This window comes from Ornithodoros turicata, chromosome 5 (genome assembly GCF_037126465.1).
Source record: "Ornithodoros turicata isolate Travis chromosome 5, ASM3712646v1, whole genome shotgun sequence".
Lineage (NCBI taxonomy): Eukaryota > Metazoa > Arthropoda > Arachnida > Ixodida > Argasidae > Ornithodoros > Ornithodoros turicata.
Window position 1 is genome coordinate 3,509,467 of NC_088205.1, and position 25,516 is coordinate 3,534,982.

Sequence of the window (25,516 nt, forward strand, 5' to 3'; positions counted from 1 at the left end):
TATTCGACGACTCGCCGGCCCATTTCGCTTCGTGACAATATTGAGCGTCATGTTCTCCTAACGGCTAACCTGCTTAGTGTGGCTATCATACAATAGTATCGCTGCATGTGTGCATCGTAGTAGAACGCTGTGTTACTGTTAGAGTGTTAATTTTTTCTGACATGATTTTAATTCGAACAGATTTTTCGATGAAACATGAAAGAACTCATGTTCTGAGGCTGGAACAACATAGAAGGGATAAATACATACAAAGCCTCAATTTGCCTAAGAAATTAACGATGAAAGATGAAAGTCACTGAAAAGGTTAGCCAGCTGTAGGACTCGAACCCACATCTTCTGGATTGCCGGTCCAGGGCTCTATACCAATTGAGCTCAGCTGACACGCCTTCTCAGCGACTTAGAAAGGGTGCGTCATCTGAAGGGACAGACCAGCCACTCTCTCTCACTCATCCTCCTTTCACTCTTACATTTTTGCTCACTCATACACACATTCATACGACGGGATCGACGCAGGCGGCAATTATTGAACATGAAAGAACTGATGTTCTGAGGCTGGAACAACATACCCAGGGACAACTACGCGCTTCATGGTGGTGTAATTCGATGCGCGATTGTGACATGCAATACATCCCCGCAGACGTAAACATGCCCAGTGTTGTTTGTGCAATAGAAGTCACTAGTTGAAACGTGATATATCCGTATCGACACAAAAAATGCAAAGGGAGCTCACGGTGTTTGAATGTAGAAGCCACAGATAAACAACCCAAGCAGCACAATGTACTGAAAGTCGAGTGCAATAGGGGTGGTCGGTATGTGTCTTATCAGAGTACTTCAGTTTCATGACTCTGTTCAAGGCCTTCCACCTACCCGTCCACCCCTATTGCACTCGACTTTCAGTACATTGTGCTGCTTGGGAAGCTCGTGCACGCACGAAGTGGGCAACATAACCTTGAGGTTGAGATAACTCCAAGTTTAGCTGAGCTCGTTATCCGAGCCCCGTCTGCCCACATCATTTTATCGTTGCCCGGCAAAAAACTCAAGATTATGTTCTCCAATTCGATACTTCAATGACCGATACAAATGTCATCATTAGGGTAATCTGCCGAACGAACGAAGGTCGAGTACAAACAAGTCGAAACATCTACCTCTTCAAAAGGTTTAATCATGTTTGTGAGCGTGAGCTGTAGCCCTATGAGTCGCGCTTGTTTTGATAACCGTTATGCGGAATCAATGCAGTACAATCGTTCTCATATTCATACGAAGCTCGTCTACGCTTCGGTACTCAATATATCATTGCCTCATGTATCATTTGAGAGAAGGAAAACTAGATTCATGTTCCCTCCCTGTCTGGCTGGACCACAGATCAACTGCTAGAGCGCGTGTAATCAATCCGCGGTAGAACAAATGTCATTATTCATGTAGCTATAATGAACTGTAGCTTGCAATATATTTTGTGCACTGCCATTGTCGCTTAATGGTGAGTAGTGAACGGGTTAACGCAAGCAAGAAATGCTTGTACGGATGTTTCTTATCGATGAAGGGTTACGCGAGGGAACCGCTGGAAGTGTTGTTAATATAGACTACAACATTGAAAACGGCTTAGACAACGCGTTAGCACAACGGCGTTAGATATCGTGACTTCGAGGATTCTGGCGGAAGTCGATCTGATGTCTTCGACAAGGGAGGCCACTAAGTCGAAGTAGCCGTGATGTACGGTGCCTCTGCCTGTTGTAGTCCGCTTGCTTTTTCTTTTTTCTTTTTTGCTTTTTTTCCTCCTTTCAACAGTTATGGGAGGATTGAGAAAATTACGAAAGCTACTAGGTATTAATACAAGTTCACTGACCTGTAAGATTATGTGATATATATGGCCATTGAGGAACAGACGACCTGCTGTTTGCGAACAATCCACGTCACAACGACAGATGTCGCGACCCGTCGTTGGCGCTACGTCACCGAATGCTCAGTCACCGAAGGACCACTGACAGGCTTGGATTGACAAACAGGCTTGGTGGCTTATAGCGCCGCCAAGCATGTCACGTCATGTCACGTCTACTCAAAGCGCATTGGATTCAATGCTGCCCTGCCATGTTGACAGGTCAAACGCTTGATCGCGCTACGCATGCTCATCGGTCTTTCGTTTCAATGTTCCTCGAAGTCTGCACGTGTAAAAGTGGTATTAGATAGATCCTGCAGATATATCCCACGAACTCAACAACAATGTCGCCACACTCGTCTGCGCTGGGTTTGCAGCTCACCCGAGTCGATCAAGTGCCGTTCGAGAGTGGTGCAGCGCACCCTTAGTGGCTGGAATGGCAACGGAGGTGCAACAGTGCAGGACGTTTCGAGAATCGAAAAGAGGACCCGTCCAAGCGCGCTGGGGCTCTTTGGGATACTCCTGGGCGGATCGGGAATGCGGTGGAAAGAAGGAGCGCATTGAAAGGGGCTTTCGAAGCTTTAGAGATCCCTGACTGTGGAGAATACTGCGGAAAGAGAGGGTGCATTGCAAGGGTCCTACTACGGTTTTAGGGATCCCTGAAGAGTGTAAGGAGAATACGGCGGAAAGAGAGCCTCCTTGAAAAGGTGGGCACTAGACTTTAGGAACACCTGAAGACGGAGATAGAATACTTCGGAATGAGAGCGCCTTAAAAGGGGCGTACTAGGCCTTAGGGTTCCCTGAAGGTGGAAGGAGTATGCGGGGGAAAGAGAGGTAGCCTTGAAAGTGGCGTACTATAGACTTTAGGGATCCCTGAGGGCGGAGTGCAAATACGCCTGGAACACGTACACACGGTGATTCATATTTTGTTTTCGGTAACGTTCAGTAACGTTGTACTTCACTCACTTCGTTGAGTCTGCCACGACCTTTTACAACGTTTTCTGTCAGTTTTTCCTGTTCATCAGCTGATTCCTGTGTGGACGTTATTTCTAGCTCCAGTAGCTCCTGACAAAAGTTCCTTCCTGGTGATCAATTCAACGTTCGTCCTGCTCCACTTGGGAGCGTGGTACAGCGGTGGCTGTCACATCACTTTCTTCGTGGCCCAGTACAAGCCCAAAGGCGAATCAGAATGGACGCTCATCTCGAACCACGTTCAACCTCAAACAGAGACGTTACTCGTTCCCCAACTGACACCCGGCACGTGGTACAACCTGCTCATGACTGCTCACAATGATGCTGGGTCGACAGACGCGCAGTTCGACTTCGCAACTTACACAGAGACTGGGGGTAAGCTTTTTTTGCCCCTCTACACCCGTCGTGTTTTTGTCAATATATGAAGTTTGACGTACGACTCTTTGCTCTGATAAGAAACTCTGGTAAGATTGGGCTAGTGACTTGGTAAGGCATCTACCGATAAAAGGGAGGCTAGCATGGGAGTACCACAGATATACGGAATAGTTTTCGTAAGAAATGTAGTTCTTGGAGCTATAGCAAGCGTAGATTTTTTTCTTATATCAACGCACCATGAAAATGAACAAAGATACAAATTCGTGAGCTACAGCGGAGGACGACAGCTTCGTGGACGTGCCAGGTTGAACCCAGTTTCGCGATGGAACTGTGCATCATGGTATATGCAGATGCAAATTAAATATGTGCTCAAATTAAATAAATGTCAGAACTGTACGATTCTTGTCTATTCGCCCCTGTTATTAAAAAAAGGCATTCAACGGGAAATCTTTTTGCTTCAATGTCGTGTCTTTGGAAAATTCTTCAACGTAGCAGTGCATATGGGGATAAATGACACTCCATAAGGGTGACAGAACACGCGCAGATCTATGATTTCTTTCTGCCAGGAACAGTGCCTCCCATGGTATCGGTAAATGGAGAAGACCGACGCTTCTACCGCCACCTGGGGATTGTGGTTCCTGTGGCCTGTTCCACCGTCATTGTGGTCATGGTGTGCGTCGTCGTTGGATTCCTCTACAGCCGAACCTGTTGCCGCGGCCGTTCCCGTATCATCTACGAAACTACAGGTCCATACACCAATCATCACTTCTAGCTGTAACCGCTTTCGACCTACTATGTCATGAAACATTGCGCTACATAAAACGACGATCTAGTGCCCAAATAAGCGCAGATATTCTTTTTTTCATTTTTTTCCCTTTTTTCTGGCTCTATTTTTCCACACACAAACGCGTGTTGGAGTAGCCAGTTCTGACTGGGTCGGGACTAACATCTCCATATTTTTCGTTCGTGTCCTATTCCAATTCTAATTCCAATCACATGTATTCGACAGCTTCTGGTACAGATCTTTATGGAAAGTGAGCTGGAAAGTACCTCCAAATCATGCTGTTTTACAGTACCTCTGTTACTGATTCGCCATGATTCGCAATTCCTTATCTTAAAAATTAAGTTGATTCGCCATGAACGTACACAAATGAATTATTTTTTATGTTGCCTGTTCCGTGTCTGAGACAAAGGAAATGGCGCCGTTTTCCTTCTGACCGGCCTTCGCATCCCTGAAGGCGGTATCGAGAAACAAACAAGATTTTCAGCCTCATTTGTTATTCAAGCAGCGGAGGTAATCCCAATAAAGCGAAACATTCGCTGAACAAATAAGCAGGGTGCAAGCTAGCTACTGTACATTATTTATTGTAGACATGACCCTGAGTATGGGATAAAACTGAGTCGGAGATAGGACGACACGGAGACAGCGGAAGTTAGCAGGACGAGACTCAACACATTCATATATTTTGCAAAGCGCTCAGAGCGTAGTACGTATTAGATGAACGAAAGGGTCGTCCACACCATCGAAGTTATCCTAACACGTGGAAACAGCGTAGTCTTTCTTTTGTTTTCTCTGGAACCGTGTGCGCATACTTTCCTAATCTGTAAGTATTGGAGATGGCAGTTGTGTTCCAGACACATGGTGATAAACGCAAAATAAAACTATAGCACGGACGGTCTAGACTGCCAACTTCTTCGCCACAAATGAGAAGGAGTTGGAAGTCTTGACTGGACGTCAGCGTCATTTGTGTTTTTTTGTTGCTGAAAAACGCTGTCCTCTGTCCATCCGCGTTTCCTTTGCGTTTATCAGCACGTTCCTTAACCAACACGCTCTACACCTTCTCGTACTTCTGCTCCAGTCAAGACTAACGACTCCACATTTTTCTTTTTCGTCTAACCGAAGCTATCGTTGATAGAAGTGTAACTGTAAAGTCTTTGGAGGTCTTTAACGTCTTTCCTAAACAGCTAATTACACACCTGTATACCATGTACGCCGACGACCTCTGCATATGGAGCAGTGGAATACAGATACAAGTAATAGAAAACACACTTCAGCATGCCATCTTCCTTGAAGAAAGCGATCGCGACGACGAAGTTCTGTTGTGCGCGCACGCTTAATTCTTCTGCTCCGCCGTCCTTAGTTGATTCTCAGCATTAACCCTTATTTTTCTTATATCTCGTCTTCCTGGGGAAACCCCTTGTCTGGGGTCTACAGACGCCTCGCATCACCTTGCTGGGAGGCCCACCAGTGCCCTCCTGGCCATGGAGGGGGAAGACGACCCCCTCAGCGGGTCCTCAACGGAAATGGCTAGTGGCTGCGAAACGGACTCGTCTGCGAGCCGTGGCACCGTCATCTCTCGTAAAAGATCAACGAGCCGCTCTACGCTAACGTCATCCGACGATGAACGACCCTTCCAGGAAGTCGTCAAGCGGGCCCGAAAGGTCAGCCTGCGCGGCGGTGCTCGAGTGAGCCCGCTGGAGAACTGCACTGTGCTCCTCACGCCCCTGGACCGATCTTCGAACCTCGCTAAGATTAACCACTTGAAGCTTTCTCAGTTCCTGACGTCTGAACTCCCAGGCAGGATAAAGGAAATCCGACCCAACTACGCTAAGAATATTATTGCAGTCGATGTGGCTACCGCATCTGCGAAAGCGTCTCTCCTGCGACTCGACAGGGTCTGCAACGTTCCAGTCCGTGCCTACGAGCCGCGTCCGTCGAACTCCAGCTATGGTGTCATCCTTGGGATTGACACGTCTCTGTCGGATCAGCAAATCGCTGAAGCCATTGTGTCCGACCCCCCGCTCATCGCGGCGAGGAGGATACGGAAAGATGCTGGGGCTGTTAGGTTGACCTTCCTCGGTCCGAAACCCCCGTTGCACGTAAGCTTCCACCTCCTGACCATGTCGGTCCGAGGCTACCTTCCACGCGTACCCCAGTGTGAGAAATGCCTCAGGCATGGGCACGTCGCCGCATGCTGCACCCGGGAGATGGCCTGCCCGAACTGTGGCAAGTCGCATGTAGGCTCAGCGTGCCCGGCGAGCGACCCCACCTGCATTAACTGCATGGGTAACCACCTGGCTACGTCGAAGGAATGTCCCAGATTCAGGGAGCAAATGCGCATCGCACGAGTGCGTTCGCGCTCGAACAGCAGCTACAAAGAGGCAAAAGAGAGGGTCCGCAAGAACGAGCGCAAGAGGAGAAGTAGGCGCAAGCGGTCTGCGAAGGTCGCTGAAGCTCGTCTCCCCCCTACACCTGCCCCAAAGATGGACCAGTCAGTGTTGTGGGGTGACTCTGACTTCCCTGCCCTTCCCCCTTTACCGACCCAGACCGCCCCCGTGTCGGACGTGACACCCGGCGCAAGCGCTGCTGCCCCAGTCGGTCCCGCTGCATCAGCCCGTACCCGTCGACCACCTGTGGACCGGACACGAGGCGTCGACGCAGCTGCAGTGGTAATCCAGTTGCTCTTTGCGGCGCTGAAAGCCATTGTCGCAGCCTGCCCCGAATCTGCGGCCATTGCCGAGGCACAATCGATCTTGCAACTAGAACGGGCCATCTCAACCATCTTTGCCTTCGACTCAAGGTTCTAAGTAGCCTAAGCCGTTGGCCTATCCATCGATCGCACGCACGCACCCTGCATGGACAGAAGAGCAACGCACTCCCCTCCCCTGCAGCACCGAACGACCACAGTCTTCCAGTGGAACGCAAGAAGCCTTCGTTCTAAAACGTCTGATTTTCGCCAGTTCGCATGGCGGCACAAGTTTCCTTTAATGTGTATCTCGGAGTGTGGCATCAATGGACATTTCCGCCTGTCGAACTATATTACCTTCACCTCGCTCCCCCCAGACAGGACAAGCCGTGCCGCACTCTTCGTCCGGTCCGACATACCGGCAGTAAAGAGAGCTGTTCCTTGCACAGGAGTGGGCGAGTACGCCTGCTGCACCGTTCGCTTGGGTGAGGTTGTGTTCACCGCCGTCTCACTGTACGTACCGCCGGCTGCTGCTTACAATGTGCGCGAGATCGCGGCGCTACTAGATAGCGTTCCCCCTCCTTACCTGCTCTGTGGTGACCTCAACGCGCACAATGTCGTCTGGGGAAGTATGCGCACAGACACACGTGGCGGTCGCCTGGCTGCCCTGTTTGAAGAACGCGACCTTCATATCTTAAACGACGGCTCCCCAACCTTTGTGCAGTCGACTCTCCTTTCGTCCTGCTTGGACCTGACTGTGGCCTCGGCCTCCATTGCGCGGATCTCCAGGTGGCAAGTCGATGCTGACACGATGGGCAGCGATCACCTGCCTGTCCTGGTCAACATTCAGCACTCTAGAACGGAGCGGCGCTCCGCACGGTGCGTCAAGCGTACTGACTGGGCGTCCTACAGATCTGCTCTGGAGACCGACTTTGCAGACTCCATGCTGATGAATGAAAGGGACTTCTGTCAAGCAGTCGTTCGTGCCGCGCAGTCCTCCACCAGCGTTGCGCGGATACCGGAAAAGTTCACTGCCGTCGATGCGGAGTACGAGAGGCTGCGCGCGCTCCGCCGCCGCGCGGAACGACGAGCCCGTCGCACTAGTCTGCCCGAACACATGTCTGAGGCACGACGTGTACAGAAGGCTGTCCATAGGCACTTGGTTAAACTGGCACGTACCCACTGGCGGAACTTTGCGACTTCACTGTCGCCGCGCACGCCGCTGTCTCGGCTGTGGTCGGTGCTCAAAGGGCTTCATGTGCCCGTCTCTCAGCGCCAGCCATTCCGATCGCTTTCGCTTGCCTCCGGGCGTCAGGAACTCGAAATAGCGGAGGAGTACTGCGACCGCCTCGCCTCAGCCCCCACCAACTCACTAGCCTCATCCAAGGACATCCCCGTAGTTCTGGAGTCGTCGAGCGAACCTCTCCTAGACATTCCATTCTCCTTTGCTGAACTTGAATCTGCGCTGGAGAATGCACCCGTGCATACCTCGCCAGGCGCGGACCGTGTGTCTTACAAGGCGCTCAGAAATCTACCGCTTTGCGCGCGCCAGTCTCTTCTGAGCATTTTCAACGCGTCCTGGGCAGCCGGTTCCGTCCCGACAGAATGGAAGTGTGCGATGGTAATCCCCATCTTAAAGCCTGGCAAATCGCCACACAACATCGATTCATTTAGGCCAATTGCCCTTACCAGCTGCATCGGGAAGACTTTCGAGAGAATGGTCCATTCGCGCCTTGCCTGGTACCTTGAAAGTACGGGCTTCTTCCCGCAGGTGATGGCCGGATTCAGACAAGGTAGATCTGCCGTTGACAATGTCATCGCCGTCACCTCCTCCGCGCAGCAAGCCCGATCTGAAGGCCTACATACCGCCGCTGTCTTCCTCGACGTGATGAAGGCCTACGACAGCGTACTCCACAGTACTGTTGTGGCGACACTCCAAGAGGCCGGCGTGGGGGGCCGGATGCTGTCGTGGATTCAGGACTTCCTATCGGACAGGTCTTTGTTTGTGCGCACTACGGAAGGGGACACCCAATCCTTCCCTGTTCGCCGCGGCGTCCCGCAAGGCAGTGTGCTCAGCCCTCTTTTGTTCAACGTTGTCATGGCCTCCCTACCAGCTCACCTCCGAGGCAACGTCAGTATCACCATCTACGCCGACGACATATGCCTGTGGACCTCCGGCACCCGCCGTGACGCGATTCAGCGTCGCCTGCAAGGAGCCCTTGATGATGCTGTCCAATATCTTTCCGACCGGGGATTGTCTGTTTCACCATCCAAGACGGTCGCCATGGCGTTTACGCCCAGGTCATTCCGCCAGTTCCCGCTACGGGTTGCAGGTTTGCCGGTGGAGTTCGTGCCACACCACAAGTATCTGGGCATTACCATCGACTGGGGCCTCACCTGGTCCAAACATATCAAAGCTCTGTCCTCCCAGCTGTCTGTCCTCGTCAATGTCCTGCGACGGATCTCTGGAACGTCATGGGGCCCTACCTGCACCGACCTTAAGCTCGTCCACACCTCCCTGGTGACCGGAACCCTGAGGTACAGCCTCCCAGTCCTCCACGCCGTAAGCAAAGCCAATGAACGCGAGCTCCTCAACATCCAGGCCCGCAGCCTGCGCGTCTGCCTGGGTGTTCCCAAAACGACAGACACATACCTGGTTCTAGCAGAGGGCAAGGAGTCTCCAGCACACGTTCTGCGCGACGTGGAAACCCTCCGCGCCTACTCACGATACCTTACTCGTCATCCCGCCCACCACTTGCGGGACATCGACCATGACTGCCCTGCGTCGGCATTCGGTGCCGCTGTCCGGCGACTGAAGGTGTCGGTCCCATCAACTGCGTCTACTTCGTCTTACACCCCACCAATGTGGTCGATGGTCACACCCACCGTGTACACACATATCCCTGGCATCACGAGCAAAAACGACCATCCCCCGCCTGTCCTGCGGTACCTCGTGCTGGAGCACCTGGACGCCCTACACAGCCAGCGACTGCAGATATATACCGACGGCTCGGTCTCCGCGGGCGTCTCCACAGCAGCACTGTTCCTCCCTTCCGAAAACATCGAACAAGCCTTCAAGCTTCCCCACGAAACGTCGCCCACCGAAGCGGAGCTTGTAGCCATTCACGAAGCACTGAAGCTTGTATCCGCTCGTCCACCTGGAAGCTGGACAGTCCTCACAGACAGCAAGTCGGCGCTGGAGGCACTGTCTTCGCCTCGCTCGCAAGTGGTTTCTGACATCCGCTCACTGATCCTGGTTGTGCACAACCTCCTCGTCACCTCCGGCCACTCCGTGTGGTTTCAGTGGGTGCCAAGCCACATTGGCTTGCCGGGAAACACACGTGCCGACACAGCAGCGAAGCGCGCTCATGGCGCAGCTGAGTGCAACACTGTCATCCCGTTATCACCATCCGTCTGCCGCATACACATCCGCCGGCGCGTTTCCTTCGACACCCACCTCTTCATGGAAAACACTGTCGCAGCCAACACCTTCCTCCACCGCATTGACCCGAAGATGGCCTTCAGTGTGTCGCTACGGCTGTCTCGAAAGGAAGAGTCGGCTCTGCATCGTCTTCGCCTGAATGTCGCCCGTACTCCATCGTTCCTGTTCAAGATCAAGCAGCGTCCCTCTTCGGCGTGCCCCTCCTGCTCCACCGACGCCGACACCCATCATTTACTCATGACCTGCCCAAGATATGCCGCTCCTCGGACCGCACTCACGCACCGTCTATCTGCCCTGGGGCACAGAGACCTGTCTTTGGCCACCCTACTGGGCCCCGTAGGGCAGAAGCAATGGGCTGTTACCAGAGCGCTCATATGCTTCCTGGGTGACACTGGGCTCCTGGACTGCCTCTGAGCGGTCGTGTACTCATGCCCCTCTGCTGCCCATGTGCCGCTTGCGTCTTTCTCCCTTTCTGTTTTTTTTTCCTTTTCTTTCTTTTCTTTTTACAAGGAATAGCAAGTCGGCTCCTGCCTGGCTGACCTTTCCTTTTTACCTGCCTCTTTTTTTTTCGCAATAAACATATTCCCCCCCCCCCCTTGAAGAAAGAGCCGTGGACCTCGCAACCAGCAAAACCGTCTACTTACCCTTTACAGGAAAACGGCTGAAAAACTTTAAACTCACAGTGGCCGGAACCGAAATAAGGCGGCAGAAATACCAAGCACACCACCTCACCACCATCACCACGCACATCACCAAGCGGCACATCACCAAGCACAAATACCTGGAAGACACCATCAACGGGAATGCAACATGGGGTGACCAAGTTAAACACCTGGAAAAATCCACAAGAACCTACACAAATATAATGAAAATCCTTGGCGGATACCGATGGGGTAACAACAAGGCTCTTCAAACAATGCACTGTGGCCTCATCAGGCAAACAATAGCCTACAGCATCCCTTACGCATCTGCCTGGGACTTCCTAGAACTGTCAGAACGGATATAGTACTTGCCGAAGGAAGAGAGCCACCCATCCAAACCCTTCGCAAACAAGAAGCTGAGCGCCACCTTATCCGTCTCCTCACAAGACACTACGGGCACCCCCTCATCGACAAGATAAAGCAACGCACCAAATGTAGCATCTACAAGGCCATCCGATACATGGACCGCATCCTTCCTAAGCATCGTGCAAAAAGACACTATCAGGACACGGCCCCCCTGGCTCCTACTCCCACCAAAGATCTCCAACTGAAGTACCAGGGATTGACAAGAAAAACGAAACACCACAAGTGGCCCTAAAAGCACTAGCCATGGCACATATTAAAGAAAGCTACCCGGTAGCAATGGAGGTGTATACCGACGGTTCCACATCGAAAAACAGGTCATCCAGTGCTTCCGTAGCCGACGGCATAACAAAAGCGTACAGGTTGTCGCACAAGACAACATCCACGGCAGCAGAGGAACATGCAATTTTCAAAGCTCTACGCCGCATCAGAAAATCCCAAGCCGGGGCATGGGTAGTGTGCTCCGACTCCAGAGCGGCCCTCTACTCCATCCAAAAGCAGGACCCACAAGACCGTATTGTCTACAACATCATGAAGGTGCACAGCGAAGCCGAAGCCTTAGGACGCAATATATCACTCCAATGGATACCGTCTCACTGCGACATCTCCGGAAATGAATGCGCAGACAGAGCTGCAAAGGAAGCCCTTAGCAAAAGTAGGATATCTGCAATTCTCTTTTTCAAAGTCAGATGCCAAGAGCCTTCTCCGTAAAAGCACAGAAAGAAGATCGCGCACAATGTGGAAACAAACAATGAGACCAAAGGACTACCTTGCATTCATCGACCCTGAAGCAGACACCATAATTCCAAATGGAATTGAACGATCAGTCAAAACAGCCATACATCGCGCACGACTTGGAACGCTGTACACAGGAACTACAAGGCACCAGCTAAGGCTCTGCGACTCAGACCTTTGCAAACGATGCAAAGTCCCAGAGGATACACACCACATAATCATGCACTTCCCTGAATATAGCCAAGCCAGATTTAAACTCCAACAGACTCGCAATTATTATATTTTAACGCGTAAGAACTGGAGCTGCAGGCGCCCTTAGGGCATCCAGCTAGCTCCAATACACCACAATCCAGTTAAACTTATCTATCTATGTTATCTACTGGGAGCGATGCGTCGTCCCGCACGTGTGAAGTCTTGAAGGTCGGCACGTGTCGCCAGTTACCGGTTTGTGTATTTATGCCTCCCTTTCCCCGCAATACAGTTCAGTTGTGAGTGACGCCTGTTCTGTGTGTACCTTATGTGCACGTCTTTCGCGTCCCCAAAACTATTGCAGTAAGCTTTCGAAACTACTTCTCACGTGAAACACCATAAGATTATTGTTTTAGTTATTTAATAGTTAGTTATCTTATTTCATAGTTTTATACCTAACAGGTAGGCTTCAAAAGCTGAACGCTCGAACGAATATTCTTTGAAATTAACGTCTTAATTACCGCAAATATTCAGAGTTTAACGAGTAAGTTCAGAGTTTCTAGTAAATTGAAAATGCTGCCAAGAACATTACTTTTTTGTGCGAGAAATAAAAGGAAACGTTATCAACTTTATCGCACAGGGGAAGACGACAGGAATGGTACCAGTAAGAACGTTTCCCGCGACATGCTGGACATGGTTGTGCTAAACAAGAAACTCCGCTCGTCCTTCGACGATTCCGGAGTGGGCAAAGTCACGGCCTACTACCCGTCACCGCCGGCAAATGGGTCGACTATGCAACAGCAACGTCAGTCAGCATCAGCGTTCGACGACGCCGGCAACACGAGTGACTGCGATAGCGTGCCGTCGAACAGTGGCGACACGCATCAAAGACACCACACATACGATGTGCCTTTCCATGTGCGAAGGGTAAGTGTCTGTCCTTTCAAAACCATACTGACAAGCGCAAATCCACGTAATTTTGAAGGCACAACGCCTGTATGACGTCATAAGAAAAGAAAAATTTCGAACGCCCGTATGGTGTCTCTTCCGCTATGAAATATGAAAACAGGCTGCGTCGTTCCCGTGGCTGCTTCGGAACGTTTCGTGCACCCTGTGTGCGCGGTTTCTTGGGGTAAGTTGTCTGGTCGCGGCTGGCTGTTTGTGGTGCCCTATACAAGGAGGAAGGTTTCACGTGATAATGCCACGTATCGTCTTTGGGGCGACAGGCGCGGTGACCGGCTACGCCGTTTGGGTGGTGCTGTCCGCAGTCGTCATCTTGCGGGTTGGGGGTCCCAATGGGCCGAATTCCGCAGGTAGACCACGCTTTCTTCAACTCAGTCGTTGCTTTTCTTCCAGGCCGTTGAGCAGGGATTGCCCCGCACCTCCACCAGAAATGTCACGGATGAAAACAGACGAGCGAGACGGCGAATAATCGGCGAACGCTCTATTAAGCGGCTTAGCTGATTAATACCAGAGGAGTAGCTCTTAAACAGAACTGAGATAAAGAATAATGCTCCGACTGGGAGCTCACAAGCTTTTATGCACAACGGCGAACATTGTAGAAAGCGCGCGTCGGTGGAGAGCAGGAAATACAGAAGACTCTCCAAGGTCGTCGACCCGTCCTTGAGATTGATGTGAGCGAAGGAGCAGATGCTTCCAGAAGGATCGCCTGCCATGTAGCGCGACGTGTCGCGGGCCCCAGCCCGTGGTTCGACGCCTCGTTGCCTGTTGTTGTTGTTGCGTGTGGTCGCCCCAAAGACGATACGTGGCAATATCCTGGTTTCTGTACGCAATCGCCTTTGCGTAAGGAAGGGATAGCGTTGGCGGATCCGCGCACTGCGCGAAGCCCTCTTTCTGTTATGGGCTCGCGCAGAACCATCAACGCTATCTCTTACGCACGCAAACGCGATAGCGTACGATCTACTCAAACTCTCTAATGTAGCGACGAAATAGAGAGCACAGATTGTTAAGCGCTGTATGTGTTTCTTTTTTTTTTTTTTCACCTTTCACTTCTCTTATTTCTCCTTTTAGTGCGAAGCGTGTGTAGTGGTGACTGAAAGGTCCTGTTTCAAGCTCAATCCCGCGAACTGCGGGAGCAATGTTTCATTTCATTTTATTTCATCGAAAATACAAGTAAAACAACAGGCTAGAGGATACCGGGAAAAAAAGCTACGTTATGTAGTTTGACCTGTCCCAGCCCTGTACTTCAGATAGCGCGGTCGTGAAAACAACAACAACAAAAACAGCAAAAAAGGAAGAAACGAAAGGAAAGAACAGAAAATGGCAGAAATGGCCATAGTGTGTACAATTCATATCACAAAAAAATTACATATATACAGACGCATTCAAGCACAAGCTGAGTTGATAGGGTGCTGCCTCGGCGGCCAAACATCCCGCTACATCATCATCACTTATTTGTTGTTGTTATTTTTGTTGTTGTTGAGTTGAATTGCCGTGCTAGACCCATTGGTATTCGTCGAGAGATGTCAATTTGTCAACAGATGTCATTGCTCAGAGAACTGTCAGCGTGTTGACCATATAACACCGAAATCATGGGCGCACAGTGTCGGGCACTGTTTTTTTTTTACAGCTTTCACTTCGCGTATTTCTCCTTTCAATGCAAATTATTTGTATAAGCGACGGAAAGGTTAAGTTCCTATTTTAAGCGTAGCCTATCAAACTGCTGGGCCAGTGTTGACCATATTACACCGTATCAGGGACCCTATCAAGGACAGCTCAAAACGTTTCGGAGGACAGGTACCGGAGGACAGATTCTTGAAGCGACCACCAGCTCTCATCAGCACTCAAGTAACATCTCCTAAAACAGTGGCGTCGCTAGGGTACGCGTCACCCGGCGCGGGAGCTCTTTGCGTCACCCATACACCCCACCCCTTCCCCCATTAACGGATACCTTTCCGTACCAGGCGATTCGCGATATATAAACATATTACACTACACTCAGGAAAAAAAAGAATAATAATAATGTGCTCGCAGAAAGCTCCTCGTGTCTTTTCTTTTTTTTTTTGCGTGGTCGTGCCGCAGAGAACGGGAGGAAGCGGCAGTATTGGTCCGGCACGTCACCCCTTCCGTCGCTTTACCCGTTGCGGACAGCACCCCCCGCACCCCCCTAGTGACGCCACTGTCTTTAGGCTAAAATTTGCCGTGAGCCTCTTTCGACTCCGACCGTTACTAAGTGTCCGCTCCGTGGAACTGTACCGGGTCCTGACTTATCTCTATCTAACCACACAATATCATATCACGTTCAGTATACACGTTTAAACGATGCAATAATTGTTCCAGCAACACGCCCGATTGCAGCGGTACCTTGCGGTCCTCCAACCAAAGCTCCCAAGAAGCAAACGTTCACATTAAGACCTCGCGCCGAAAGTTGCAGGCTTGTGGTACTCGTTATACCTTAACAGTCTCCCATGGCGGCACAGTTCGGTTCCTAAGACGCCGTAGCCTGTTTTTTGACACGGAGCGTAACGGAGGTGTATATAAACATGCGTCTTCGCTAATCCCCGTAAATACCCCGGCTTCTGGCCTAGAAGGTGATTGTTTTCAACGGGGAGTCATTCACAGTCTTACTCCTTCTTTCATAACCGTAAGTTTAATGGGGACTCCGCGCCTATAAAAGCTGTAAAATATGGAGTCCGCTGAATGTGCTGTTACGACCGGCCGGGATTACAACGAGCCATTCCAATCTCGCATAGTTCCGAGACTTAAGTCTCATAAAAATTTGTAGCAACATTGGGGCCGCCATTAGGTGTGGGCAGGGGTTGTTAGGAATCTGGTTTGGTGCTGCCGTAAAAAGGCGTAGGGACATTAAGAAAGAGATTTAGTGCATGCATGGACAGAGCAGTCGCACGGCGTGTAGATGAATTCTGAAGCGCTTATTTTGTTGTTGTTGTTGTTTTTCATCCTGAGTGTCTTGGTTGATTCTTCCCTACTTGAATACCCTGATACTGCGCAATAACCTGACGAACACAACAAAATCTCCAACGCAGCTCCCGTAACCACCAGCTCACCCACTCCCTCGCGGTTTTATCTAATACTTCGTTCGACAGTTGGGGTGTAGGGATTTTTATATTACCGAAAATAGTGGCATGGAATCGCAATGAATGCGAATTCCTTGGACACGTTGTGAGCGAAAAATGTATACTACTAGGATTGACACCCATTGATTGACACCCACTAGGATTGACACCATTCTGTCGTTGGTGATGCTCCAAGTCATGTGGCCGATTCTGTTGGCAGAGCTGCGTCAAAGTTAAGTTCCGGAAGGTGCAAAATTGTTCCATTGGAAGAATCAGGTAGCGCGCAGTGTGTTCAAGAGGGGAAGCAGAGGCAAAAAGATTTGCTCCAAGAGGCTATACTTTCTGGTCCGCCAATTAATTCGCATGGGGCAAAACGAGAGGAAAGGGACGGGAAAGAACAGGTGTGCGCGCAACAGATGGAGGCTGGTAATGTCGAAGAGCTTTTCCGTGTTCGTATTGTTGGTAGCGCCAAAATTATTGCTGCACCAACAAACGAGTACAACAATCTGTCGGTCGTGATTCGGAGGAGTCCCGGAGTGGACATGCAGTCAAGTAGACAGCCTAGGCAATCCAATCCAAAGAAAGAGACTCCTATGGAAGTGCCGAACACTGTGCGGGACGCGCTTTTGCACAAGTAGAGGGCAGGTGGCGCTGCAGCGCCGGACGCAGGCTACCCACACCCGTTTCACACTTGCTCTGTCAATGGAATTCGCCAGTGGTGTGGTGGTGCCGACTATACGTGATTCACCTCCTGCGGGAGCATCACACCTCTAGGTGCATCACCTGAGGTAAACTGTGATGACGGTTAAAAATGCAGTAGAATCATGGTTTGCACGGAGGTTAGTCAGCTTTTATTCATGCTGTTCAGCATATGGTCCACATTCCAGTACTGCGATGCATGATGACATCACATGAAAGCAAACACAAGGACTGTCATCGGATGATGGGGTTGCTCTGAACGCTCGAATATTCTTTCGCCGACGTCGTGTACGACATCGTAAACGCCTTCCACGTCCCCTTCAGGAGCTTGATGCCAACAATCGCTTTTATACTCCCTTTTCATTGGGCCCCCACCTATATATCTCCTCAGAACAATCACTTCGCCGAACCGGACTGCACCATTAACCCAATCCTCTCCCTCGTGCAGCCCTCGCTTACACGACGCAACCAACTTTCCCGGTAGCCCCGTCACAAGCAGAAAACAAAACGAAATCTAATCCCAACATACGCGACCGCGCTTTCACAAGCAACCTCCATCAGCTCTTCTGGCCCAGTGCCATCAACCCCCTACCCACTGTTCTCTGTCTTTCCCATATACGGTGTCCTCTTCACCCACCGCCCAGATGATAAGACCATTCTCTCTTTTATACCACATCCTTCAAGCACTAACCCATCGAGCGAAGGGCATCTTAAAACCCGCATCCTCGCGCTTAACAGGCGCCACACCGCTTATCTCACCACCTCTTTCCCCCCGCGCGTCGGCCCCTGCATATCTTGCGTAGGCGGCCCAATAATTCGGACAAGGCCGAGCCGGCCGGTTCGTTCTGAAACTTGTCGGCGCCGTGGAAGGAGAATGATGATCGGGTGATGCCTTCGGCAAACAAAAGATAAAGGAATATAGTGATGGACGATCCTCTGCCCCATCGACCCCCTTTTCTGCCGCCTTATCTGCCGAACAGTAAGCGCTGTGAGAACAGAGTAAGAAGAAGTGAAAAGAGAAGGGTGTCTGTGGCTATACTACCGTTCCTGATCGATACGCAACAAACGCGTCGCCACGGCGGTTAAAATTAAATGTGGCTGACGATATAGTCGTCGTGTATATGTGGAAGGGGAGAGTGGTATCGAATTCCAATCGGACACGTGTTGTTTGGCTGTAGTGTCAGAGAGGAAATTAAAATGGTACGAGTGAGTTGTGTTTGTGCGGAATTTGGGAGCGCGATTGTTGCAATCTGGCGGAGTAATTAATGTGCGTTGCGTTCGACGACCGTTGGAGTACGACGCGGTCGAACGCGAAGTGTTGCCATTGAGCATCGAAACCTGACCCTTGTGGAGGTAACCATGGTACCGAGGGCGGACTGTTTTGAATGGAGACAATGAACATGCATAAAACAGAGCTTCAAAATCTCGAGCTCCGAGAGATTGTTTGAAATCCGAGGTGTTTATACGAGCGGGGAAGATAATTACAAGTTGTTTTGCCGAAGTGAAGGTTTTTTTGTTTTTTTTTCAGCGATTTGTTGAACCAGTGAAAGTAAAAAAGACAAAGCGTTCTTCAGCGAACATTGTTCTGGTGTGGCTATAAAATCAAAACAAAGAAATATCCGGAGAGGCCGATATACGGCTACTCCCATGCTCGACTACCCTTCGCAAATAAGTAAAGGAAAAAAAAAAGTTGCCTTGCCTTACCTGGCTTTGTAAAAGTTGCCTTCAGGTTACCCCACTCTGATCCAGCACGATGCAATTAAACAGCTGAGATGCAGCGAACAAATAAAGCACGTCGCGCACAAACATGCACGCAGGTCTATAGTACGCTTTCTCCATGACACAGACAGCTCACAATGATGTTTACAAGTGCTGAGAACGCAGCGTCCCTTTTCCTGAACTCTCAGACGCCCAACACCGCTACGGACTGGATTCTTCTTTCTTTCTTTTTTTACCTATAGACGGTCGTGAAAAGGTTTTACTCTGATTCGCTGGATGATATCGTGCGTAGTGGAAATGTGCAGCAAACATTGGACAAAAATGTAGAGGGGAAGCAAGCTGGGGTAACAATATTGCAACATACAAGACGACGAGACGAGCACCGTGTGATCGAAATCAGACAGGCAGTTTGGGTATTGAGTGCATAGGTGCATGGGGGATCACACGCGTACGGAATTCGGCAGGAATTTAGCGTTTCGTCATTAGAACGAACAAGCTGTATCTCAAGAGATAAACTGATGTTCTGAGGCTGGAACAATCCAGAAGAGTAATCCAGAAGATGTGGGTTCGATCCCTACAGCTGGCTAACCTTTTCAGTGACTTTCATCTTTCACAAGCTGTATCTGTTTTGCCACGGTCCTATATGGTCAGCATTGCAGAATCGCCGGCTGTTCTTCTAGCGATGTTCGGTATCGTTTCTTCAACCACCAAACGCCGCGTAGGTTCGTCTATTAATTCGCACATTTGATTCTTTATTTTATTTTTTCATTTCGGGAATTTTCGCAGTACGTGCTCGGTCTTACAAGAGCAGATAACTCGACACCAAAACTACAAAGTTAAGCTGTCAAAACTCAGAAGTAGAACTATATCTCCGTTCGAACTATCGGTTACTCTCGTCTTGAGGACACCGGTTCGCTGGATTTTTTACCTTTCTACAATATAGCTCCTGGTGTTACGTAAATTATGTAAACATTGCAGCGACTGAAGCGTCACAGTGGTGGGTGCCGGCTACCCTTGGAACTATTCGTCTGATCTGTCGTATATGACCAGGAGTGGGCAGATCACGTGCCAATGACGTTGTTCTCGGGGAACTCTATTTAAGCTGTGATCGATTTTTATCAGTTACTTGCGGAATACGGGCTCTCGTTTAGCAATGACACACCGCAGTGGCTTCAAATTGGGGGTTGCACAGTGACAAAGAACTCGCGGGAACGCATCCTACTTTTCGAGCTAATTGTGAAGAGAAGGGAAAGAGAAAACCCTAAGTCAGAAATGGAAGTAGTCGAGCGAACGAACACAGGGAACCCTGTTCCAGCATAAGACCCGATATCTTCTAGGCGTACCCTGATCTAGCTTAAGAATTCGCAAATTAGGAAGGATCATAAGTTCGAGTTTCGAATGCCAGCCGTCTTTACTTTTCACGATGTAATACATCTAATTATGCACTGCTTCACAAGCGCGAGCCCCTTGGGTACATCCTGGGAAGATTAAAATCCGCCTGCGCTGAATATTTTTTCTCCCGCTGTGCTTTTGTTTGGCTGGGATGACTATTTTCGTTTCCTCGAATTCCTTTATTGGCCTTCTTGCTGGGAAGGAACGTGAATGAGCGCCAGACCAATAACATTCTTGTCGAAGCGGTTTATATCAAAAACGAGGAAACGTCTGTTTCTCTTATTAGAGCACTGATGAAAATGGTAACGGTCGGTTAATATGTCTGCCATTTTGCCTTTGTTTCTTTGCTGCCTTTTTGGCTGCGCGAAACGCAGAGTACTGTTATACATGATGAAAGATGGAAGTCACTGAATTTTTCACTGAATAATTTCTTAGGAACTTGAGGCTTTGTATGTGTTTGTCTTTTCTATGTGTTCCAGCCTCAGAACATCAATTGTCATCGAAGGCGATGACCACCCGACATTTCGATGTTCATTGATGCTTGACCGCTGCTACGCGGGCGATTCAATGCGCTTGGGGAGACTGACACGACGCATGTCGGATGGCACCACGCGTTGTAACCGAGTTCTGCGGCTAAAGCTTTTGTACGATAAAACGCGTGTACGGAGAAACAAAACTGTGTGCAAAAGATTATTTTGGAACTTCAATACTATTTTTGTTGTTTATTTGTTTGCATTTTGCTTCTTGTCGTTGGTGTCACGGATGCAGACGAACTCTCAGGCGGCTCACTCGGTGCTTTGCGCATGCATAACGCTGCGGGGCGCTGTTGTGACGAGTAAACGAGCAAATATATAATTCTAGTTACATGGGGCCGCTCAAATTACACGGAATTTTGAACTTTATTAACTAGTATGTACTCACTTTGCCGCTTTATTGTAAATTTTCGTTTACCGCTTGCTTGCCCGTCGGGTACCAGGCTGCCACGGGCAGTTTTCCGTGATCATCGGCACTTTCAATTATGTATCTGGAGTCTCCATCGAGGTGATGACCATCCAATGTAATCCAAAGTGACAGTGTAGAAGTGTCTGATTATCATTCCGTTCGATGACCATCGAAACGCCCGTGTGATGACCATCGAAACGCCCGCGCTCTTACGGAAAGCAGCGGTACAACGCCGTGCTTTCCGAATTGAGAGTTCCCGGTTCGGCTACTGCACGGAATTGGGGCTTTCCTCATTCATCGCTACACCACGCTGTAGGCAACAATTAAACTCTCTTTCGTCGATAAAAACCATGCACACCAAACGATACAACTTTACCGTCCTTGAAGCACACCGATTAGGATAGTTCTTGGTCTCGTACCTCACACTCCGCAGTTTGTTGTAGTTCCTTCCTTGTAGCTCCTTATGCTATACCATTCTGATAAGGGAATATTATTCCATCCGTTCGCCATCCAATAAGAGGCGCACCAACAAAAATACCATAAGAGAACAGATACGTCCCATCGTTCATAGCCGTCTACAGCTATACGCCGACGTATTGAAGGATGGGGAAGGATGCTGCCATCGTCGCACCATCAGCTGTTGCCACTGGCGCAGCCGCAGTTGACAGATCGCTGCTTAGTGCGCTTCTGCTTCTGCTACTTCCTGCGCATATACTCTGCTGCTCATAGTGTCATGGTTGCACCGAATGATGCGCGCGGTGTTCAGGGGATGATGCATTCGCAGCAACGCATGTCGCTAAATGCTGCTAATATGCATGACATAAGCTTAGTGTAATCAGTTTATAATGTAATATAATAATGTAATACGTATACTGTAAGCTACGAACAAAAACAGCCTGAACCATTTGCAAGACAGGTTCCCTGTCGTCTTCCAGCTGGTGCCTTTCAGTGCAGTGTTACTCCCTCGGCTGCTCTACTGACAGTCTTATTAATATATGGCCGCCGATAGGTCAACTATTGTCGTCTTCACAGAGCCGTGATCCGTCACGTTTAGACCAGACGTAACGTCGTGACAAATTCTAAATGCAGCAATCTGCACTCTAGTATTTCAGTATAAAGGGTTGAGTGATCAGTGATAAATGCGTCGTAGGAGGATAGTAAAATATCGTAGTGTATGTATTGTACTCAAAAAACGTAAAGTGTACACGTTATCGATATTTTGTGAATTAAGGGCAATGTTTATCAAGAGGCTGAAATAACGTGTATGCGTACTTGATAACTAGGTCCAGAAGGCATGAAACAATATACGTTTAATTTGAATTTAGTGAGTACCTTGCTAGGAAAATAAGCGCTTTCGAATAACAACGAATCTGCTACACGGAGCCTTGTGAAATATGGATGGTTGAAGGGAGGGATGGTGCGGGGAGCGGGTAACAACGCGGAAAGTCAAACACTCACAAACCAGCCAAGATTCCCTCCCACGTGCGATATAAAATGGCGGCAGAAACACACAGAGTGTGCCAAGCATCCGGTCTATCAAATTCCGATGGCCCGTGATGCAGTTTATATTGGACAGACCTGGCCGATGTGTAAGCGTTAATCTCCAAGAGCACTATAGGCTGATGAGCAGCTCAGTTCTGCTGTATCTGAAGTGCCACGTCGAACAGTGGTCGTGACCAGCTGATAAGCTGACATAGCAAGCGTTATCGTTAAATTTAAAGTTCGCGCGCTCCAAAGCCGTTTTGGTAGGCGCGCGCAGGAGCTCGTGGCGAATCACGTGCTCAGTGGTTAGCGTGCTAGCCATTTCACATCGAGCATGGGAGGTACCCGGGTTCGAATCCAGGTGCCGGCTGTGCTGTCTGGGTTTTTTTTCCTGGATTTTCCTCAGACATATGTCGACACAGTTCACTTAGAAGTCGCTAGAACCACGACCTACTCTATACTAGAGACCTGGACAACTGGCAATCGCCTATGGGAGAGCCGGGTCATGGGATAGTTACGGTAGTGGCCACTGCAAGCGCCACATAGCATTATTGGGGAGAGGGAATGTTGCTGTCGCCCTTGCCACCGTCTTTCGTGCTACCAAGGTGTTGCTAAGCACGCGTTATTCTCTCTCTCACTGCTTCGTCGTCGTTGTCAACTCAGCCCACCATGCATTGCCGTGGTTTCTGCAAGTCACGTGGTAACGAATAGTGCGAACTAGCGCCAAATCCCATAGCCAAGCGGCGATTGCCAGAACTACTACCTCAGCGCTGGGAGCTTTGCTGATGTCCAGGTCTCTCGTATAGTAGTAGGTCGTGGCTAGAACACCGCTTTAGTCGCAGAAGGAAAACAGACATTGAGATGCTCGTTAAAATGAAAAAGAGAAAGGAAAACAGTAAATAAAATAGCGTTCGGAAGTCAGCGAAAGGAAATAGCAAGAGAGCAAACGACAAGTCAAAAGGGAAAAAGAAAACTATATGTTTTAATATCGTACCTTGGAAATATATAATTGGATGTAATGTATCAGCTTGAAAATTGCTTCAGGTAAGTTTCACTGAAATACATTGTCCTTCTAGAAATTCTAGAAGATTCTTTTTTGCAGCGTAACGATTTTGCCGTCCCCTGACTAGATACCCAAAACGAGGCAAACTTCCCTATTATATTAAGCGACCTAGGGCATCTTCCCTCACGCCATGAATATCCTGTCTGTCGATTTTATTGATTTAATTAATGCGTTAAAGGTGAATTTACAGACAAGCTGAACTGAAAACACGGGCGCCAAAGTGTAGCTGCACCTCTTTCCTAATTCATGATAAATCTACATCTACCACGAATGATATGTCTCTGCATCGTACGCGTTCAAAGCGGAAGAACAGATTACAGTATTATTACAGTATTTTCCAGCTGCCCCGTTGCTCCGTCTTCTATTTCGGGAACTTGGATAAAGACGGTACGAATTGGCTTTCCTGCTGCCAGGTTTTACTTCCATTGATACCAGCAACGTCCAGTCCCCCGCTTTTACCATTCACTACCGAGATCACCCCGGAATAACCTAACGCCACTGAAAGAGCCAACGTGCCGCCACAATCAAGTGGCACTGCAAAGACCGGATCCCCTCCGCATACAGAGAAAGGCGCCATTCGCGAAGTTTCCTAAACACCAACAGAACGAGCCAAACGAGGAAACAATGGATCTAGAAACGGTCCAGGGAGAGCTGGAATTGGGGGAATAGAAAGCGAAAGAGAAGTTAATTCACTGCAAGCGGATTGAAATCCAATAGCTCATTAAGAAGACTGCTACTCCCTCCCTCCTTGTAATTTCCTTTTCTTTCTTTTTCTTCTCATTCCTGGTTCTCCAAGGTGTACGCTGCCGGTTCAGCGACTCATTAAAATGCTACCATGCTAATTAACAATTTCTCTAATGTTTCGACGAAAGCAAAATTCTCTGCTCTGGTATTTAATAGTAGTTTTCTCCATTCGTGCTCGAAAATCTTAATCCGGAGACGTGAGATTACGTTCCTTTATAATGTTTATTTCGTGCTTTTAATGAACGCGCGGCAGCGTGCAGGGCTCGAAGACATCGAATCTTATGCAAGATCATGAATCATGGATCCGTGATGTTGTATTTCATTCGTTTGCGTCTAAGAGTTGAAGAGGCTAATTTATTTGATAGGGCTTACAGGACAAAAAAAAAAAAAAAAAGAAAGAAAAGGAAACGGTGTACATTCAGTCGCAATCTTTTTTTATTTCGTTCTTTTTTTTCTTTTTTGATGATGAAGTGGATGAGAGAGGTGTGCATCGTATTTGTTTCCTTTATTGTATTGAAGGTGAATAGATTACTGCACCCGAAACAGTCACAATGAAACAAGTAGAAGCTGATGGATGAACAAAGCGGAACAATTAATAGAGATTATTCAGAATAATCATGCGGTACCATCATGCATATAATCGATGAGCGACTGTATACGGTAGAAAACAGAGCCTCGAAAGAAAACGTCTTGGTGTTCCTCACTTTGTTCGTGGATGGATTGAATTGGATTGGATTGAAAGGAGAAAGAATATGGAGACTGTGGTTCCACGAATGTGATGCACTGTAGAACGGTTACAGTTCACTCTGCAACGACCACTAGGGTTTGGTGGGGTCATGCTGAAGTGATAGGAAAGGAAATGTCCAAGATCCATTTATTTTCTTCGCAATTAATAGTGAAAACCATGACGGAGTTGCAACATAATTGACGAATACAGGAAAAACGCGGGCAAGACACACTAAGGAGTATTAATGAAGGACCGAGGAGTGTTAATGAGGAATATGCGCATGTACATCAATATCCTTTGCATCGGACTTGGGTTTTGCGTCGGAGGGTGACAACGTGTAAGCCAATAGAAACTTTAGTAGATTGCTACATGACCACTCGTTAGGCATGATCTTCGTACACGCACATTGATACTTGGCGTCACCACACAATACACCGTTATCTATTTAAATGTTATCTATTTAAAAAAGGGAATATATAACATTTTATCATTGTCTTGGCGCATAATAGCTCTGGCGCATGAGCGACTAGGGCTATTATGCGCCAAGACAATGATAAAATGTTATATATTCCCTTTTTTAAATAGATAACATTT

The 25,516-nt window shown here is 48.9% G+C and overlaps 1 protein-coding gene across 1 annotated transcript in view; it reads left to right on the forward strand.

Annotated features, from left to right (window-relative positions):
- Window positions 1-25,516, forward strand: part of LOC135393807 (cell adhesion molecule Dscam1-like) — a 326,980-nt gene that overhangs the window by 284,446 nt on the left and 17,018 nt on the right. The window contains exons 20-22 of the mRNA XM_064624088.1: window positions 2,927-3,220; window positions 3,787-3,966; window positions 12,758-13,044. Of these exons, the coding sequence (XP_064480158.1) occupies window positions 2,927-3,220; window positions 3,787-3,966; window positions 12,758-13,044 (761 nt within the window). The remainder of the gene's footprint in view (window positions 1-2,926; window positions 3,221-3,786; window positions 3,967-12,757; window positions 13,045-25,516) is intronic.